Raw genomic sequence first — 21,944 nt, 5'->3', positions numbered from 1 at the left:
CTTGAGATGGTCCCTAACTGCTCTGCAGGGAAACAATCATACTTTCAAACAGCAGGGCACCTTACTTCCCAGAACTCAAGCAGCTTTGTTTGTTTCCCTGTAGAGCAGTCAGAGACTTGTATTGGATTTTATTTTTGCCTTTACATCCCCTTTACTGTTTCCAACTCCAGCTGTAGTGACAAAGATCATGGAGCCAGATTTAAACAGATAAACTGGGATTCTATTTGGAGGATTATTTTGCTGCAGCCACTGGTTCTGCAGAGTTGGAGAAAGTTTGTATTAAACAATACAAAAACTATAAAATCCACATTAGATCACATGACAACACAGGCCCCAGTACAGTCTGTATATTCTGATTATTAATCAGTCTTGCTGTATCGGCTTCTGGCAGATATTATTTGACTTGTGCTGTTTTGATAATTTATGACGATCCCTAAGCAGCCCAGACCACACTGAGCATGTGCACAGTCTTAGTCTTGCAAAGATGTAGAACAAAGTTACAAGATGGTGACCCCCTGTGGCCAACTTTGAAAGCATAAATCATGTGTTTGATTAGACTTGTGGTACAGTAAGTTCATGTTTATGTTTAGTATACAAAATACAGCATATTTAGTATTATTCTATTTTAGACTTTAGTTTCCCTAAGGGTTGTTCATCTTTGTCTTAACTTTGAGTATGACGTAGAGAGTGATGTTCTGATATAATTTGCAATTTGGTTTTCATTTTGTATTATTTGTGGTTTTTAGCTATTTAGCTTTTATTTCAGCAGCTCTCCAGTTTGCAGTTTCAGCCATATGGTTGTTATGCTCCAAATTACATTAGTAACCATACATTGATGTGAATAAGAGACTGGAATATGAACAGGAGAGGCCTGAATAGAAAAGTGAGTTATAAAAAGTAGCAATAATGATACAATTGTAGCCTTACAGAGTATTCATTCTTTAGATGGGGTCAGTGACCCCACCATTTGAAAGCTGGAAAGAAGAAGGCAAATAATTCAAAAACTATAAAAAAATAAATAATGAAGACCTATTGAAAAGTTGCTCAGAATTGGTCACTCTTTAACATAACAATTAACTTCAAGGTGAACCACCCCTTTAACGTATATCTGATCTGAAGGGGAGAAAAACTGTATATTTCGAATGTATATGACACGTACCCAATCCCCCTCAACTGTCGTTCCTTCCATTCTTGCTAATAAAGCACAGTACTAGTTGACACTTGATAGACTTTTTTAAACTCTGTCCCCTTTCCCTCCATTATCCATGCAATCAGGACTATCTTGATACTCCCAATTACCAAACAGGAATTCAAAATGGCCATTCCAAGTCTAGATTGCTCACCATCAAAGCCCTTCTGAACATCTACCCAAAATTGCTAGAAATGTTCTAACCAGTACATAGTGGTTGTACATAAGCCAGGGGAAGACTCAACCTTCTATACTTTATCTTGGCCCTTTTTACTCCTAAACACAGACTGGCCACCCCTACCAATCTGGCTTATGCCATGAAGGTCTTCCAATATCAACCTCCGCACACATGTTTAACAATCTTTCTCATCAAGAAATTGACTTAAGATTAGTGATCTTTCTTGACTAAGGGCTTTGATTCCATTGAGTGGAATTACCTATGGGAGGTCCAAGAACAGACCAGAGGATTGTATCATGGATCAAGCTCTTCTATAAATGCACCTTTGCACAAGACTGAGTTGTCCCCTCTTCCCAACCTTGTTTGACCTGGCGATTGAACCCCCTGCCCATATTGGTAAGAGACTCCTCTCACGGTCAGGGACTATCATTTGGGACTGCAGTGGAGACAAAATGTTTTTCTTTGCTGAGAACCCTCTAGATTACCTTGCTGGACCCATTGATCAAACTTGTTAGTTATTGTTATCAATGCTCTGGGCTCCAAATAAAGCAGGAGAAGTCATTGATCTCATTTATATGGAACAATAAAACACCTAGAATTGACTTGGTAAAGATAAAAGCATCAGTTGCAGAATGGGCTTGGGATTCCCAAATTTCCCAAACTAAAAACTCTTTTAAACTCTAAACATTTTTTATTATAGTTTCAAGTATATTTACTGGTTGACCAGCAAAGGACTAAAAGGTCTCAGATTTCTTGTATAGTTTGTTGCACTGGGGCACTTACAAGAATTGATATCTCATGTGGTTGTATCAGATACTTGGCGAGTAGTTTATTTGACAAAATCAAATTTAGCCAGAAGGGTGTCATGACCTAAACTGTGCCGGCTGCTTTAATAAATCCTGAAATCAACAAAAGGGAAATATAAGAGGATACAAGTCAAGAGCCTTAAAGGCCTCATGCAGAACTTAGTCTTGTTTCTTAAAGGTGGAGGCCAAAGCTTCAGCTTAGAGTAGGATTTTGTAGGATTCTATACAGCAATGAGCCTGAAACCTAAGCAGGACGTGGGTTAAACAGTCCTTGGCAGATATCTTCACTTTCAATGAGTAAAAACTTGTTTCTGCCATGCATGGACAGTGGCCATTCCCCCTCCCCATGTAAGATAAGGCGAAAAACAGAAAAGTGGGAGAGAAGACAACAAAAAAGGGGGGGGGGGAGAAAGAGTAGAAAAAAGACAAAAGATGTGAGAGAATAAGAGAGAGAAGAGGAAAATAGAAACAGAACAAGAGAGAGGAAATGAAAGGTGTGGAGATAGAATGATAGGATAGAATGATCATTTGGAGAGTGCATCCTAAGCTCTATGTGGGACATTCACTAAGATTTGTAGTTTCGCCAGCGCTTCGCAAATTCACTAAAATCCGAAGTTGCGCTCAGGGGTAGCGTAAGGTTGCGAACTTGCGCTAGCGTTGATTCGCTAAGCGAAGCGAAGTTACGCTAGCGATGGTTAATTTGCATACGGCGCCAAATTCAAATTTCAATGGAGGTATATGTAGCAGCACTACAAATGCCTGGGAAACCTTCAAAACATCAAATAAAATGTTTATTTTGCCCTACACATGTGCCCACTGTATAGTTAAGTTGCCATGAGTCAGGAAATGTAGGGGGGAAGGAGGGGGGCCCCAAAAAAATTTTTGATCTTTTTCAGCCTATCACCCATAATATAGAAAAAACGCCAGCGTTTTTTGGGACTTAGAAAACATTTTAACTTTTTTTGAAGAAATCCCTATCTGCGCTATTGCGCTTCGCCTGGTCTGAGGTGGCGAAGGAAGTCTAGCGTAAATGGTAGCGTTCAAAACAATGCGCGCGTTAGTGAATTTGCGTAGTTACATCCGTTGCACAAATTCGCCAGGCGTAAGGGTGCGAAGTTACGCCAGTGTCCGTTAGTGAATTTGCGAAGTAACGAAAATGCCCAAAGCTAGCGAATTGACGCTAGCGTTGGGCGCTTCGACGCATAGTGAATTTGCCCCTATGACTCCCCAGTCAGACACAATAATGGATGTAAAACTTTTCTTTTAGACTTAACGCATTTATTTGCTTTTGTCGGCAAGAGAGTAAAGGAATGGTTTCGGCTCTCGCTCTCCAACCTGTAATCGCAGGCTCATTGTCCTGAAACACAATATGGAAGAGAACCCGTGGCATTTTCTATTCAGGATTTCAGCAAGTGTTTTTGTGCAAGTGTTTTTCTTTCTCTATTAGTTGTCTATTCAGAAGCCGAAAACAACAAAATATAAAGGTGCAATGTACAGGGAAGCAGTAAAATTTACAGGACTAGCATCAGTCTTGCCTCCTTTTCCAATTGCCCAAAGTCTGAATATTGATGCAGGGGAACCCTGGAGATAAAGTGGTGGGAGCTCTAAGGTTCCTCCTTTATGAATCTTGTGCCAATGACAACATCCCACCTTTTAGTGCAGTTGTGTCTGATTTGCATCAGAACATCAAGCCTATCTATGTAGATGGCCAGGCTCTTTTTCTAGCAATGTGACATTATCAGGGTTTGGGCAGCAATGGGAGATGCCAAGATGACAGCAAGTCAACAACGATAGGGCGAGATGCCAAAAGAAAGACAAGATGGGGACAGCTGGGTGACAGTAAGGCAACATTGACATATTAGAGGAAAAAAGGCAACAATGGGGCAAGATGGAGTATGGTGACAGTAGGGCGTGACAGTAACAGTAGGGCAAGGTTCTGCAGTAGAACCTGATGCCAACAGTAGGACAAGTTGTGATAGTAAGAAAGCAACAATAGGGCAAGATAGAGACAGTAGGGTGACATTTTGGAAAGATGGCAGTTGTAGGGAAAGATGGTTGCAGTAGGACCAGATGGCTTCAGCAATACTTAACCTCAGTCCTGCCCAGCTTGTTGGAATGCTGCAAGTTCAACAACAACTATAGGCCAAACCTTTAAAGGGATGGTTCATCTTCAAACAACTAGTTATCTGACAGATCGCCAGAAATAAAGACATTTTCCAATGACTTTCTATTTTCTATGCGTTTTTCTAATATTAAAGTGTAAAGTGTCATTTTTCACCTTCTAAAGCAGCTCTGGGAGGGGGGGTCGCCGACCCTGTAAACTGTTCTAAATTGATACATTTAGTTAATCCATTTCTTATCTTTGTCCCTGCTGAGCAGAATCCCTGAGTTTCATTACAGGCAGCTGTTAGACTTGATACAATAGTTACTAATATTCCAGAGATGCTGCTGAGAAATGGATCAACTAAATGTTGTAAAATTGTAACAGAACCTGCACCTGAATTACTGAGCTGTCAGACTCACCAGAGACACCAACATTCAACTTTAACCTTAGATTTTGGAAAAACGGTAAAAAATAAATTATGGAAAGTAACTAAGTCTTTATTTCTGGGGAAAAATCAAAAAACAACTGAATTGAAAAAAGTGTTTGAAAGGTGAACAACCCCTTTAAGTAACTGGGTAGCCCTGTTTCTATTGGTTACAAGCACAGCCCTCACATTCCTCTCCTCTGCGGCCAAAACTGAGCACAATCACCCCCTGTGTTTTATCTCATCGATCAAAAGAAACTCAAATGATTCATAATGGGGCCCAGTCTGATGCCTGTAGCGCCCAATGATCTTGTGTAGCGCAACTGCCATAATCTACAGCACCCGAAATCCACTTCCTTCTTTAACTAGTCCGGTCCAGAGAGTTAGGATTAAAGGGAAAGTGCATGCATTTTTTTTTTATGATTGGCAGTCACATGACAAGATGAGAATAAAAATAGCTGAACTCTCACTGCAGCTTTGTCTTTTAGTTAGTGTGGCCCTAGAACACAAAAAGCTCAAAATTAAAGGGGTTGTTCTCTTTTAAATTAACTCTTAGTATGATGTAGAGAGTGAAATTCTGAGACAATTTGCAATTGGTTTTCATTTTTTATTATTTGTGATTTTTGAGTTTTATTCAGCAGCTCTTCAGTTTGCAATTTCAGCCATCTGGTTGCTAGGGTCCAAATTACCCTAGCAACCATGCACTAATGCAATAATAGACTAGAATATGAATAAGAGAGACCTGAATTTAAAGATGAGTAACAAAAAGTAGCGATAACAATACATTTGTAGCCTTACAGAGTATTTGTTTTAGATGGGGTCAGTGACCCACATTTGAAAGCTGGAAAGAGTCGGAAGAATAAGAAGGAAAATAATTAAAAAACTATAAAAAAAAGGTGAACCACCCTTTTAATAGCAAAGGTGAAGGTGTGACTACCTCATTTAAACAAGCAAGAATCAATACAATACAAGCAGTTTTAATATATGTCATTTTACGCAAAGTGTATGTATTCAGTAACAGGCCACTCAATAGCAGAACAGAAAACATGTATTAAGAATGTTTTGGTTTCTTTTTTAAAAAGGGAACCTTCAACGTACTCTGTGCCTTTAAGAAAAGACAGTTCTGTTCTCTCCCTGCGCTTTATTATTTTGCTGTTCATTTGAAGAAATCACTGAGCCAACACAATCCCATAAATATGACATCTGGCTCCCAACGTGGTGCCAAGTCAGCGTCGTTCCCAATCTGGCACCAGGGCCTATCAGATGGGCAACTGGGAAATATAGGTTTATACAGACTCTTTTATTCTTAGGGAAATGCTGAATTGAATACGAAATAAGGGTGAGACAGCGAGAGCTCCCTAACTGAATCTTCATATCTACAGTATCACTGGAAAGGATATACTTATACTTTATTATACAGAATATTGTCCCCTACTGTAAATGATAACATATAAAGGCACAAGGCTGCAGGCTGAGTTATACAGGGAACTCTGAGTATGACTTGTGTATTATAAGTGATAATGTACCCCCTACTGTAAATGATAAGGATATTAGAAGTCACTGAGGGGTTGTTCTGTGACCATATAAAGGCACAAGGCTGCAGGCTGAGTTATACAGGGAACTCTGAGTATCACTCATGTGTTATAAGGGATAATCTACCCCCTACTGTAAATGATAAGGATATTAGAAGTCACTGAGGGGTTGTTCTGTGACCATATAAAGGCACAAGGCTGCAGGCTGAGTTATACAGGGAACTCAGAGTATCACTCATGTATTATAAGGGATAATGTACCCCCTACTGTAAATGATAAGGATATTAGAAGTCACTGAGGGGTTGTTCTGTGACCATATAAAGGCACAAGGCTGCAGGCTGAGTTATACAGGGAACTCTGAGTATCACTCATGTATTATAAGGGATAATGTACCCCCTACTGTAAATGATAAGGATATTAGAAGTCACTGAGGGGTTGTTCTGTGACCATATAAAGGCACAAGGCTGCAGGCTGAGTTATACAGGGAACTCTGAGTATCACTCATGTGTTATAAGGGATAATCTACCCCCTACTGTAAATGATAAGGATATTAGAAGTCACTGAGGGGTTGTTCTGTGACCATATAAAGACACAAGGCTGCAGGCTGAGTTATACAGGGAACTCTGAGTATCACTCATGTGTTATAAGGGATAATCTACCCCCTACTGTAAATGATAAGGATATTAGAAGTCACTGAGGGGTTGTTCTGTGACCATATAAAGGCACAAGGCTGCAGGCTGAGTTATACAGGGAACTCAGAGTATCACTCATGTATTATAAGGGATAATGTACCCCCTACTGTAAATGATAAGGATATTAGAAGTCACTGAGGGGTTGTTCTGTGACCATATAAAGGCACAAGGCTGCAGGCTGAGTTATACAGGGAACTCTGAGTATCACTCATGTATTATAAGGGATAATGTACCCCCTACTGTAAATGATATGGATATCTGAATAAAGAAAGCTATTTACATTTTCAGTAGTACAGTGCTCCTTTGTTAGTGTTTTAGCAGCTGTCGCCCCCAACCCCTGCACAACTTTGTTCCTTTTTAGGGTCAGGCCACACTGGGCGTTTTGGGGGGATTTGGTTGCCTGGCAACTAATCGCCTCGTTTTTGTGCCGACCAATCTCCCCAAACGCCTTCCCTCACTCTGCGCCGGCTAAAATGAAAAAACTCCGGCGCTAATCACACGCGGCGTTTTGTTTTCCAAAGTCGCCCGAAGTTTCAACAAACTAGGCGATTAGTCGCCAGGCGACCAAACTTTCCCAAAACGCCCAGTGTGGCCTGACCCTTACAGTCTCCTCAGTTTCTATTCTTTATAAGGATTATTATTGATTGTGGTTCCTGACTGATTGGGACACTGTGTAGAAACAAGCGACTGCAGGTTCATCTGAGGCTACAGCGACTCCTGCAATTGCGGCAGAACAGAGAGAGGGGCAGAGATCTCCTCAGTACCATCTGTCTTCAAATCTGTTCATCTCTTTCTATCTGTGGAATGTGCGTCAGCTGGAGAGAAGTGTTTATATTGTTTATATAGTCGGTGGCTCTGTCTTTCCAAGTGAAGTCAACGGATCAGGATTTGTACCTGGGACAGCGAGGGGCAGTTACATTTAGGGCTGAATACAACATGTTCAGCGAGGAACAGGCTCTTCTCATTGGGTCTAAGTACAGGGCACCAAAGATGTTGCCGAACTACAATGTCCAGTCTTAAACTGTCAGTCGGTGGTAGTTATAGTTCAACCAGTTACCTGGTACATCATCTTGCCCCACCATCATCATATTACTCTACTGTATCTGCTGTCCCCACTCTGTCACTTTAGCTCAGTACATAGCAAGGTCATCCTATTACAGTCCAGCGCGGAACCAATTTATAAGACCCGCAGCCCGCGACCCGAATCCCAACTCGCTTTGATCCACTACCCGACCCTGACCCGCAACTCCCTTACCCGCAACCTGCAGACTAACATTAAACAGGAAGTGGTGTTGCTGCAAACCGGAAATGACATCATCAAAAGTGGGCGGGACAGAAATAAGTATTGTAACATTGCAGACGCACATCTATTCCCGCACACGAAAATCCTACCCTCATCCCGCAGGGTACCCATTTTATTTGTGGGTAACCTGCGGGATGAGGGTAGGATTTTTTGGAAAACAAAACGCCGCGTGTGATTAGCGCCGGAGTTTTTTCATTTTAGCCGGCGCAGAGTGAGGGAAGGCGTTTGGGGAGATTGGTCGGCACAAAAACGAGGCGATTAGTTGCCAGGCAACCAAATCCCCCCAAAACGCCCAGTGTGGCCTGACCCTAAAAAGGAACAAAGTTGTGCAGGGGTTGGGGGCGACAGCTGCTAAAACACTAACAAAGGAGCACTGTACTACTGAATTTTTACTCTACCACCCATTATATGTTGGGTATCAGATCTTTGACCTATATGAGCACTTCGGTACTGGATCTGATCATCTGTCTCACTGGCCAACAATCAGATCATAATGCAGGCCAATGTGGAGCCGTGGGAAGACTGATGGGTGATGGGGTCCTTGGCAAGCAGATATCAGACAGAAAGGTCCCACACATGGGCCAATAATCTGCTGAGATGATCTGGAACAGCCTATTTGCCAGATTTAGACTCTACTTGCACCTGTTTCCAAGGGCATCAAGGAAGGAGTTAAACATGTTGATGCCTTCACTCTCCATCAGTTTGTCCCTAATATATGTTTTTTCAGGCTGAGAATTGAAAGCTGAGAAGCTGGAGCTCGTGCAGGATGACAAATATTCCCTTCTTGGAACCGTTCCAGCGCCATATGTGCATTCCAGCTGAATAATTCAAGGTTGCCAATTAAAAAAAGAAATAAATAAAGTATTCACAGCTGTCTCTGGCGCCTCTGTGTGTGTGTTCTCTCCCCGTGCCAACCCAACAGCTGGCAGAGTCACCCCCGTACACCTGGATTTATGGTGCGCGCCGATGTTCTGGCCATAAACCTGTTTGCTGAACCGCAAGATGTTTGTTTCACTTTGGGTCGGTGTCGTCGGTGGGTAAATAGAATAGAGCGCAGGTTGGTCGGCAGATGTCTGTTTGTCTATCACACCCATCATGCTGACTTTATTAATCCGGCCCTGAGAATTTATCAGCACTTATGGGCCACGCGGGCTTCGTATGTGTGTAGACTGTAGGGCTGGCTTTAGGGGAATAGACGTAGGGACACTGAAGGTATACATGCCCAGGTTTGGTAAATTTCCACCATTCTGTCCCACCATCCGGAAATGTAGATCCTCACAGGGCTGCTCTGACAAATCAAGTTGTCTCGTACACTGGCTGATACTCTCTGGTATCTACAGCACTCCACTTAAGGTGGCCATACACTGTAGTTAAGCGGAAGTACTGTTTTTACCTTCCATTTTGTTCTACTGGAGCCATCTTTTCCTACGGTTTTCATTTTGTTCTACTGGAACCATCTTGTCCCTTGGTTGCCATTTTGCTCTACTGGATTGATCATGTCCTACTGTTGCCACTTTTTTCTGCTGAAATAATCTTCTCCTACAGTTTCCATTTTGTTCTAATGGAACCATTTTGTCTTATAGTTACCATTTTGTTCCAGTAGAACACAACGGAAACTGTAGGACAACATGGTCCCAGTATAATACAGTCCAACAGTAGGACAAGATGGTACCAGTGGAACAAAATGGCAACTGTAGGGCAAGATAGTTCCAGTAGAACACAATGGAAACTGTAGGACAAGATGGTTCCAGTAGAACACAATGGAAACTGTAGGACAAGATGGTTCCAGTAGAACACAATGGAAACTGTAGGACAAGATGGTTCCAGTAGAAGAAAATGGCAACTTTAGGGCAAGATGGTTCCAGTAGAACACAACGGAAACTGTAGGACAATATGGTTCCAATAGAATAAAGTAGCAACTGTAGGACAAGATGGTTCCAGTAGAACACAATGGAAACTGTAGGACAAGATGGTTCCAGTAGAACACAATGGAAACTGTAGGACAAGATGGTTCCAGTAGAACAAAATGGCAACTGCAGGGCAAGATGGTTCCAGTAGAACACAATGGAAAATGTAGGACAAGATGGTTCCAGTAGAACACATTGAAAACTGTAGGACAAGATGGTTCCAGTAGAACACAATGGAAACTGTAGGACAAGATGGAGATAGTAGAACAAAATGGCAACTGGAGACAGTACAAAATTGGGGGGTTGTGGAAGCACTCCTAAGGCTAAATCAAAGTATATTTAAGTATAATGGAAGTGCTACTTACAATGCACTTCCCTGGGCCCCTGTCTCATAAGCAATTCAGTATAAATGCAAGTGCATGTGTTTACAAAGACAGGGGGTTTTTTGTTACAAAGTTATGATCATAAATCATCATTATGCAGAGAATTGTCTTTTTATATTATGACCTGAGAATAAACAAGTTAGGGACCGCCATATGGGGTTTACCTTGACGTGGTATGGTGGCTTTTCAACTTTATGATCATAACTTTGTAACTAAAAAACCCCTGTTTTTGTAAACACATGCACTTGCATTTATATTGAATTACTTATGAGACAGGGGCCCAGGGAAGTGCATTGTAAGTAGCACTTCCATTATACTTAAATATACTTTGATTTAGCCTTAGGAGTGCTTCCACAACCCCCCAATTTTGTAACTGGAGACAGTAGACCAAGATGGAGACAGTAGACCTAGATGAAGACAGTAGGGCAAGATGGAGACAGTAGGCCAAGGTAACAACAGTAGTTCCTTTTCACTTCCAGTCATTCAGGCTGTATACAAGACTCCACGTAAGGCAGTCATACACTGGTCAATACTCTTATCCAACCAAGACGGAAGGGCTACTGTAGGACAGGAGGCCAAGGTGACAATAGTAGCACTTTATATGAGTATTACAAGTTAGGCAGAACAATAACCCTAGCAGAGGAATGACTGCTCTACTAACGTGCATCATCTATTAATGAGAACTGATATGGAATTGACCTCTAAGATGGGGGTAAAAAAAAAAAAGAGAAAGAAATAAAGGCAAAGTAATCCTACATGAATGTATGTTATCCAACTTGAGCAGGTTTTTTCTGGGTAGTTTAGCAATAGCCCTGGAAGGCTGACTTGCAGCCCGTATACTCATTTGTCACTGAAAATTTGCCCTTATGACTCTCTCCCTTCTTCCTCACAGGAGCTGAGTGCCCACGGCTATGGACAAATCACCACGGAAATCAGTGAAGCAAAGAACTTCTACTACGCTGAGGATTATCACCAGCAGTACCTGAGCAAGATCCCAAACGGCTACTGCGGAATGGGGGGCACTGGAGTTACCTGCCCTATCGGCCTCAAATAGCAGCTGTCTGTATATGGCATTAGGGCACCCTTAGTCACGTGACAAATGTCTATCTACCTCCACTATGGTCAATAGGTCTTCCATGTTCCCAAGCTAATAGCCAAATATGGCATGTTTAATGTGATGTCACAAGTGGCATTATTTTCTTCAGGACTCTGTCTGCTTTTTACCAACGTTAATGGAACCCGTGTGCCTTTCTCATAGCTGTTGCCTTTGGTTACAATGTGACGTCAATCATGATTTTTATCTGCAGTTGTCCTAGGGAAAAAGGCAAAATAAAATGCCACTTGTGACATCACTCATGTATTTAGTGTTTATTTCTTGCATTTGTCAGAATGCACTGGAATGGAAGCTGCTAATTTGAGGCATCAGTAAAACATCACCATCTCCACCTAGTGGTCATAAGGTGGAGCTGTTCTGCTGAATTCTATGCAGTTGGCCTCAGCAGAGCAAACCAATATGGCAGCTTACAGTCATTAGTACAGTATAATACACAGTAAACGCGGCTCAATAAAACAAGTTATATTTGATCTTTAGTCTTTTTTCCTCTTTTAAATATCTAGAGATAGGTTCAGTCGATTTGGTGGCAAATCATTGTTGTGAGATCTGGAATTTTGGGTAAAAGCACCTCGATTGTTTCATAGAATAACAATGTACCAATAAAACTATCCTTCCCTCTTCTGTAAGTCTGTTTTTGGACCAATGACATTATCAGTTGACACGGGATTTACAGGGACGGGAAGCAGCCGAATGAACCCAGGAGAGTTTTGAATTTGCTACACAGACATTAAAGGGATACTGTCATGGGGAAAAAAAAAAATTCAAAATGAATCCGTTAATAGTGCTGCTCCAGCAGAATTCTGCACTGAAATCCATTCCTCAAAAGAGCAAACAGATTTTTTTTTATATTCAATTTTGAAATCTGATATGGGGCTAGACATATTGTCAATTTCCCAGCTGCCCCTGGTCATGTGACTTGTGCCTGCACTTTAGGAGAGAAATGCTTTCTGGCAGGCTGCTGTTTTTCCTTCTCAATGTAACTGAATGTGTCTCAGTGGGACCTGGATTTTACTATTGAGTGTTGTTCTTAGATCTACCAGGCAGCTGTTATCTTGTGTTAGGGAGCTGTTATCTGGTTACCTTCCCATTGTTCTGTTTGCTCTTTTGAGAAATGGATTTCAGTGCAGAATTCTGCTGGAGCAGCACTATTAACTGATTCATTTTGAAAAAGATTTTTTTCCCCATGACAGTGTCCCTTTAAGGTTAAAAAAAGAGACCTGTACGTGGGGGTTACTGAGGAATTCTATACAAATGGTTGGTGGGGGGTGGACAATAGAATAAAAATCTTTTCTTTTACCAATTACTGCTTAATAAATCATGGCTTTTGTCCTTTCTAGGTAAGGAATTACATAACATGACTGCCCTCATAGTACAGACCCCCTTGCAATGCTGATGGTGAAATCTCCTTTCCTCCGTTCAGCTGAGACTCGGTTACAACAACCTCATTGCGCAGTTGCTACACCAGCGCCCCCTGCTTAATATTTCATGGCGCCTATTCCTGACCCGAGCACATTCAGTAGGACGTCGTGTCCTGGGAGGAACAGTCTCAGTTTCTGTGTCCCACACCAGCACCTGGCTAATTCCCTCCCTAGAAATACTTTAGTATCCTGTGCACTGCAGGGCACGACTCATGAAATATATTTATTAAGGGAAAAGCCACAATGTAGAACTGAGAATTGCAAGCGGGACATTTGTGCATTAAAAATGGAGCAGTTGGGTTTAAGACTGGGTTCAAGAATCGAGAAGCTCCAGTGCCAGCATGTAGGAAACTGGGGGGGGGAAGAAAATTACTTAAATCCAACAAGCAGCCCCCCCCCCCCACTTTTTAACTTGTTTTTATGATGCTGTGAGTTCCGAAAAAGACCCTGATATTAAACCTGTATTTGCCTTACAAATCTGCCAATGTGAGGAGCAAACCTTTACATTAACTATTAGTATGTTGTAAAATGGCTGATACTAAGCAACTTTTCAATTGGCCGGGGTTTTTTATAGTTTCTGAATTATTTGCCTTCTTCTGACTCTTTCCAGCTTTCAAATGGAGGTCACTGACCCCTTACTCTCTACAGTTACAAATGAATTGTTAGCGCTGCTTTTTATTCCTCATCTTTCTATTCAGGCCTCTCCTATTCATATTCCAGTCTTGTATTTAAATCAGTGCATGGTTGCTAGGGGAATTTGGACCATAGCAACCAGATTGGTAAAATTGCTGCTGAATAAAAAGCTGAAACCCACAAATAATAAAAAATGAAAAACCCTCTCTACATCATACTAAACATTCATTTAAATAAGTGAATGTAAAATTGATGAGGGGACTATTCTAAGCCTTTTTGCAATGTACATTCATTATTTATTTTGTTTTGATTCCAAGATATTAAGAGATACATGTGAATATGAATGAATTGTGTTACAACAGCGCCACCTGCTGGTCATTTTCCCACCAGTCTGACCAGCAAGTAGTCAAGGAAGTTGTCAGGAGAAAGAAAGAGGCTGCTCTGATGTTCTTCTGCTTTTGCATTTAGTTTTATTGCTTTTTATTCCTCATCTTTCTATTCAGGCCTCTCCTATTCATATTCCAGTCTCTTATTCAAATTTAATGCATGGTTACTAGGGGAATTAGGACCCTAGCAACCAAATGGCTGAAATTGCAAACTGGAGAGCTGCTGAATAAAAAGCTAAATAACTCAAAAAACACAAATAATAAAAAATTAAAGCCAATAGCAAATTGTCCCAGAATATCCCCCTCCATCCCATCCAAAGGAACTGATAGTGGCAGAAAGCAGATAATGGTGGGGCAAACATTCTCCTCTGATTGTGTATGTGTTACTAGGCACCACTCAGCATAGCAACACCCACTATTGGAAAACCTATTTCTCTATTTTTTTTTTTGCCTAGAAACAGCGAATCCGGCCCTATGAGCTATTTTGACATTGAGGAGACCTGGGTGCTTCGTGGGATGAGCTGGGGGACATCAGATGGTCCAACAAGGAGCAAGTGACAAATTTCACTTTACTTATCGGGAAAAACAATCAATGTCCTGTGACAGATTTGCCGGAATGATGGGGATTTTCCTGCGACGCAGGTGTAGGAAATGCACATTTCTTGTACTCATACATATTTCAGTGGCTTGCCTGAAATTCACTTACTTTAAGGGACTTGCTGTTTGTTTAAAGAGCCATAAAACCCATCAGAGCGAGGGAGGGTTTCTGGTCTCTGCATCAACTGGATCTTGATCTGGGGCAATTCATATAGTTTCATTTTTATACAACAGATATGCCCCTAGTGGGCTGATGGCAATTCTCCTAGTCTTGGCCCACTAGTGATAGAGAATAAAATTCGCTGTATGTAGATTCCCCCAGGAGCCCCCCTGACTTGGATGGATTCTGTTCTCAAGTCTTGGTCACTAGTACCCTGGCCTTCAGGGCAGAGCCACCTGCTTGGCTGAAAGAGCAGTTCTATGTTTTTCCTGTGCTGTGGAGCAACATCTCTATGTTCTCTCACCCAAGTCTATAAAAAACTCGTGATCTCTTTGTTATGTTATTGTCTTTTATCCCAAGTGGTCTCCAGTAATTCGCACAACACTAGCATCTGGGCCCACCTGGATATTCTCTGGTACAGTCTGACCCTGCAGATCCTGAACCCACATTCAGCATTCATAAAGTTGTTGCTGAGCTGAGTTTAAGATGTAGATCTAAAGAGAGCCCCACAGGTACATAATGACGTTCCCCAAACACTAATGTTCCCTTGTATTGAGCTCAGCCCTGACCCACAGCAACTCATTTTTCCCTTGTGTGGGTTTTGTGCCGTTTGGGTACAGGCGGACTCGTGTGCTTCCCATGCTGTTACAAATTACATGAAATTTAGTGTTAATACGATTTCTTTGTACGCGTCTCTTTCTCCAAAGTTCTGTCGTTACCCGGGGGCCCTTTGTGAGCGGCGGCAAAGTGGCACGAGAACTGGATAGAAAAATTATAGTCATTTTGGCTATTTAGTTTTGATTTCTGAAATTCAGATGCATTCACGGCGGGAATTAAAGTCAGATCAGTACAAGAGTGGAGATTGTACTCGATTGAATGAGGGGCCGTTCTGAGTAAAAGCAATTACAGTAATGGAAGATTTCACTCAATGGTTAAAGCAGAAGGTGGGGAGCCGAGAGCCCTGAGGTTGTACAACCTGTATATTTGCCATTATTACACATAAGAAGGCTTTATCAGCCCACATCTTTTATTTGCATGAAACTCTGAGCTGGGTTTCCTTTTTAATACTGGACATAAAAATGTCCTACTGTTGGGGGCACATGGTTGGCTAACGGTTGGGCTAACGGTTGTTAAAATGAAATGTCAACTTTGGAGGTGAATGACTGAAGCTCCTGACCTTCTGCCCATACATGGGACCTACTGTGTTGGTTGAAAAAAACCCCAGAAGTAGTGGAGAGAGAAAGTGTCTCTGACCAGTGACTTTTAGGGAGTTGAACTGTCAGTTAGTGTTTCACTAGAGTAGCAGAGCTGGTATGAGCCCCACTAGGTCCTACATGGGCATCTCCTTGTATTCCTAGGGGATGCTAGAATTACGTGACAACCTATATATATATATATATATATATATATATATATATATATATATCGTAGAAAGTGGTCTGGAACCTGAGTTGTAATGCTCCAGTGGACCATGAATAGAAGAAAGGGACTTGTTTATGAGTATTAGCCAGTATATGGGCTAGATTACAAATCGAGCAGCTCCTGGAACACAAACTAGCCAGACTGAGCAACGAAAGCTCCTCTGAGATTTACTCTGTAGATACTTGTGAAGGGGTCACCGCGGCTAGTGGACACCCATTACAGTGAGGTGTAAATATTAACATGTATTTATAGAGCGCCAACATATTGCTCAGCGCTGCTGCTCACAAAGTTGAGATGAACAAAGACTCACTTTATAGACAGCGTCTTGCAGGGAGGCAGGTTTCCAGGCCAGGGCACTGGTTGCCAACTGAAGTAAATCCGTTACACAAGGACAATACTTATACAGAATCTCTGTCCTTAACTGCTTCTCTCGTACACTCACATTTTTTCTCTCCAGAAGCCTCCAGGACCTCTGTCATGTAGGGGATACACAGGCAGAGTGTCGTTAGCCATACAGGGGCCTCCTCTCATTCCCCAATTCTCTCATCGGAACTTACCTAAATATCTTTCACTCCAAGAGTGAACGCTCCACCTTCTACCACTAGTTAGCCCTGAAGGAGTCAGTCTCTGAAAAATGGTAGGGCCACATTGGGCTTGATACTGCCTCTGGATGTTCCTAGGCCAAAGAGGAAGTGAGCAGCGCTTGCTCCACCGTAGTAATATATATATATATATATATATATAACAAACAAGGGAAAGTTGTGCTCACCACTATTTTTTAAAACCATTAGGCGGGGGTGCAATGAGGTTGTGACCACAAAATACATATAGACAAATACGTAGGCACCCCCGCCTAATGGTTTAAAAACTAGTGGTGAGCACAACTTTCCCTTGTTTGTTATAGTTCTACAGGAGCAGTGACCAGCTCCATGTTGTAGCTCCCACCCTTCCCAGCTATAGTCAGGTGATCCCACTGGTGTCTAATAAAAGGGCAGCCAAGTTTGGGAGTTTTACTTTGAAAGCAGCAAGTAAGTTGCAGGTAAAACTTAGTCCCTTTGTAAAATGTATAATGAAGCAATAGAATTCTTAATGAATCATATGAAAATTGAGCGTAGGACTGGCCAGATATGGGATGACTGTGATGTAGTTGTTCAGCTTAAATATATTGCAATATATGGACAAACAATCCCTGTTTTGTTTAAAGGGTAAGGCATTTTTCAGTAGCAGTAGCACAAAATGTCTCTGTCTTAAATATATTGATAATGGGTTGAGTGCAGAGGACTCTTGTATGTGTGTGTATATATATATACTAAACAAATGACCGCAGCACTCCATTATATAGCCTTAAAGGAGAAGGAAAGTCATCTCTCCTATCCTGACCATTTGCATGTCTGCTGACTATTCTACGCTCTCCAATCCTGATTCTGGCCTGTCTGACTACTCTCTGCTTCTGCTGGCCCAGCCTGCCTGTTTTCCAAGTGCTGTTCTTCCATTCCAGTATCCTGGTGAGATGATCGTGCCCCTTTGCTTGTCCAGAACCGTTAGCTTTTCTCCTCTCTCAAATAAGACCTTGTGGCATCCAATTAGCCGAGGGCTCCTCCCAAGGTTCGTGACAGTACAACGGGCCCATGAGACGGAAGAAGCCTCTTCTGAGATTCCTGAGGGGTCTGTTCCGTTAGCTACTCCGGGTAATAGAGGTTTTTGCCATGACCCAAAAATCCCCTTCCCTGATAAGTTTGGTGGCGATAGGAGTACATTTTTTGTTTTTCAAGAGGCATGTAAGTTATACCTCAGTTTTTTCCCTCACAACTTCCCTTCTGGTGAGGATGAAGTAAGGTTCGTTATGACCTACTACAAGGTGACCCACAAGTCTGGGCACTAAGATTACCCTCCTCTGACCCTGCCCGTTTATCCCTAGAAGCATTTTTTGCTACCATGGCCTTGTTATACGATGACCCGGATTGTGCTAGCTCTGCCGATTCCACGACTCGTAAACTCAGTCAAGGGAAAAGAGTTATTGAGGCGTATTGTACTGAATTCCGCCGCTGGTTAGTTGAGACGGGGAGGAATGATACAGCTCTTCGTAGTCAATTCCGGGTGGGTCTGTCTGTCTCTGTCAAAAATAGCCTTGTTAATTACCCTCCTTCATCCACTTTGGATGACCTCATGAAGTTAGACATCCAAATTGATAGGAGGCAAAGAGAGAGATGGGCTGAGGGGGGTATAGATTTCCCAATTATATGTAATGACGAGTCACCAACTCCCTCGTTTCCTAACCCACAGGGGGAACCCATGCAATTGGGGGCTACACGTTTCTCCCCTGAGGAAAGGGCCCATAGGCAATCCCTATGCATATATTGTGGGCATAAGTGAAGAAGGGAAGCTCCATTTGGCTAGAGAGATTTTCTCTCCCCAATTCGCCTAAAAAAACGTAGTCCCTGTAGTTTTATACTGGCCCAGGGGTTCAGTTAAAGTTTTGGCCTTGGTGGATTGTCGGGCTGGGGGAAATTTTTTAGATGCTGCCTTCGCAGAAAGGTTCAATATTCCCCTTATTCCCCTCACACCTCCTATGGGGATTTCTGCTATTGATAAAAGCCCACTGGGGTCAGGTTTGGTAACCCAAAAATCCAAGGCATTATCAATGTGTGTGAACAATATGCATTGTTAAAAAATTCACTTTTCACGTTCTTGATGGTTCCTGGTCCCCGTTAATTCTGGGGTTACCTTGGCTACAGGTACACAACCCCCACATTGATTGGGTAACTGGGAGGTTATTCAGTGGGGTTCCAAGTGCAAAGATTCCTGTCTAGCTTCCACTCTAATGGTGGCAGTTGCTTCCCTAGAGAAACTCCCTTCTGTTGAGCATTGCTCTAAGTGTCGTTCTGGGGTACATAGTTCCCTTTCGGCAGTTACATCTGTTCAGAAAAGAGCAGCCAATAAGCCCCGTAGGGAGGTACCCAAATATCAGGTTGGGGACTTGGTTTGGCTGTCCACAGGGAATATTAATCTTAAAATCCCCTTTCTTAAGCGGGGGCCAGGATTTATTGCTCCATACCCTATTGTGGAAATTGTGAACCCAACCTCTGTCTGTCTCAAGTTGCCTGATATGTTTTTGTTATCTAACTTTTTTCATGTTTCTATGTTGAAGCCAGCTATACAGGTCCACCAGAAATCATGTTCTCCTCCAGTGTTGGTGAAGAGTTTGGTCAAATCCGACACCAGGGTTGACCACCTTAGGAGACAGTCCCATTCCAGGTCTCCTGGTAATCTTGAGGGTCCAGTGGCCCCTCCTTTGGGGGGGTAATGTAAGGACCCTGGTGGTCTAGAGGGCGGCGGGGTCCCCAACCACGTCTCCGGCGGGGACGCCCGCCGCATGCTGCCTTTTCTCTTCAGTGCCGGTTCTTCTAAGGCGCACTTCCGGGGTTATGCGCCAGTGTGATGATGTCACGCACAATGGCGCGAAATTCAAATAGTATTTAACGGAAATTCAGTGTACTGCACATTGCCCATTGATAGGTTTAATTAGTTCGTTCCTAGTGCCTTTCTTAAGTGATTCTTATTGATCCTCTGGTTATTTGACCCTTGCCTTGCCTGACTACTCCGATCTCTCGTATCCTGACCATTTGCCTGTCCGCTGACTATTCTACGCTCTCCAATCCTCATTCTGGCCTGTCTGACTACTCTCTGCTTGTGCTGGCCCAGCCTGCCTGTTTTCCAAGTGCTGTTCTTCCTTCCGGTATCCTGGTGAGACGATCGTGCCCCTTTGCTCGTCCAGAACCGTTAGCTTTGCTCCTCTCTCAAATAAGACCTGACGGCATCCGATTAGCCAAGGGCTCCTCCCGAGGTGAAAGGCGGCGGTTATAGGCAGAGGTGAGAGCCAAGACCAGGGAGCTTAGCGTGGGTTCTGGATTTAGGGTGCCGTTCATGACAGAGACTCAAGCAGGAAGTGATGTCACAGCAAGCTAATATGGCAGCTGCTATCCTAAACAAACAGAGAGAGCTTCTACAGCTGTTTACTCAGGTAAGGTAAAACATTCTACAGAATAAATATAGTGTTACAGCTTGTACTATTGTGTCTAATCTATTGCCAATAAACTGTCTCTGTCGCTTTCCTTCTCCTTTAAACACCTTCTTAACTACAGGACTGTCCTTAAAAGGGCTGGGGGTTTGGAGAGCATTCAGGGGAGAGCAACCTCCTCACATAGAACATACAAAATCAAAAAAATGCAGCTCATCCCCATTTCAATTAAAGTCAGTTCGGTGCACGTGGGTGTGGCTTTTATCACGTTAAACAAATGACCCCAGCACTCCAATATATATATATATATATATATATAGCCTTATGGAAAAAATAGATTGAAAGGAAAAAGTCTAAGAAGTTAAAAAAGTGTTTAAAAGCCCATAAAGCTGAATGGTTTCTTTGGAAGAGGTCAAGCCAAATAAAGAGATAAACAAGTATGGTCTTCCTCCTCCCAAAATACTCTTTTCACTGTTAGCACCAGACCCACGTGCAGCCAACGGGTTTTAAGTGAAACATGGGTTTGAGCTGCATTTTTTCTATATATATTTCTGTAGAGCAAGTCTTGTGTTTCTTCAGCTTCCCTGGGACAATAATGGAGTCTAATCAGAACACAAAGGGCCCAATATTCAGAGACGCAGAACAGCAGCCTCTGCACTTAAGAAAAAGAGACAAAACCAGCCATTATTGATAATAACATTTCTCTCTTTATGTTCAGCTTCCGAGGCCGCAGCCATTTTAAATAATGAGTTCAGCCCTATAAGATGCCTCTGGCGTTTCGTTGCATTTATGTGCGACCCATCTAGATCTAATGAATGGCATTTCTTCCCTTCCACCATTATTTCTGTGTGCGACCCCAGGCTCCCTCGTGTGCCCCCATTCCCTTCTTTTCTTCTCCTTTATTTGTGTTTCCCCTCGGCTGTGCCACAAAGAATAAAGCTTTTCATTAGTGGGCGGGAGGCGCCGGCTTTATTTCCTTTATTGGCAAGAAATTTAAGTTGAGGGTTAAGTATGAAAACTTCCAAATTGAGAGGAAAAAAAATGCAATTGAATGGGCTGCCGGAGATCAGCAGGGGCTTGAGATAGTTTATAAGGAGAAGGAGCTTTGCAGCATCACGGCCAATCTGTTTCCCATATGGATTTAGTGGGGATTTTGTCTCCATACAAGTCAATTGTGCACTTGTAGCTTCACGCAGGGTCTTTTGTTCTACTGAGCTCCTACATTGCCCAGGGCTGGGACAGGCTGCTGAGGGGTCATGAGTAGTAAAAATAGGTCGGAGGTCTAGGAAGGATCAAGGAAACAATGTTGTTCAGGCAACAAAGGCCCAGATCAATGGATGGAGCAAAGGTTCAGTCATCCAAGGCCAAAATTGTAACCAGAGCTCATCATTAAACTTGTGAGCCATGTCCTTCTAGTGATGCTTTCCACCTCTGTCCTACTGAGGTGATGTATTTGCCTTATGGATGGGGCCACAGGTAACCCTAGAGGCATTTGTTCGTGAAATTAATCCCATATATCTGTGTGAGGAATCCTTACCCCGGTGGTCTAGTGGTGGTGCGGCGGGGACGCCCGCCGCACCGTCCTTCCTCTGCCTTGCCGTCTTCCTAATGCGTGCTGCGCGCACACTTCCGGTTTTTATAGGCGCATGCGCGCTGGCGTGATTAAGTCAGCACGCAA

The 21,944-nt window shown here is 42.7% G+C and overlaps 1 protein-coding gene across 5 annotated transcripts in view; it reads left to right on the top strand.

Annotated features, from left to right (window-relative positions):
- msra.1.L (methionine sulfoxide reductase A, gene 1 L homeolog) overlaps window positions 1–12,253 on the top strand; it is a 183,210-nt gene extending 170,957 nt beyond the window's left edge. For 4 of the 5 annotated variants that reach the window (XM_041562079.1, XM_041562078.1, XM_041562080.1 and 1 more), the window contains one exon: window positions 11,411–12,253. In XM_041562079.1, coding sequence (XP_041418013.1) covers window positions 11,411–11,572 — 162 coding nt within the window. In that variant the 3' untranslated portion in view covers window positions 11,573–12,253. 5 annotated transcript variants of the gene reach the window in all.
- Window positions 12,254–21,944: the final 9,691 nt, after the last annotated feature.

Source organism: Xenopus laevis, chromosome 5L, assembly GCF_017654675.1.
Source record: "Xenopus laevis strain J_2021 chromosome 5L, Xenopus_laevis_v10.1, whole genome shotgun sequence".
NCBI lineage: Eukaryota > Metazoa > Chordata > Amphibia > Anura > Pipidae > Xenopus > Xenopus laevis.
This window is presented reverse-complemented; position numbering and strand designations above follow the sequence as displayed.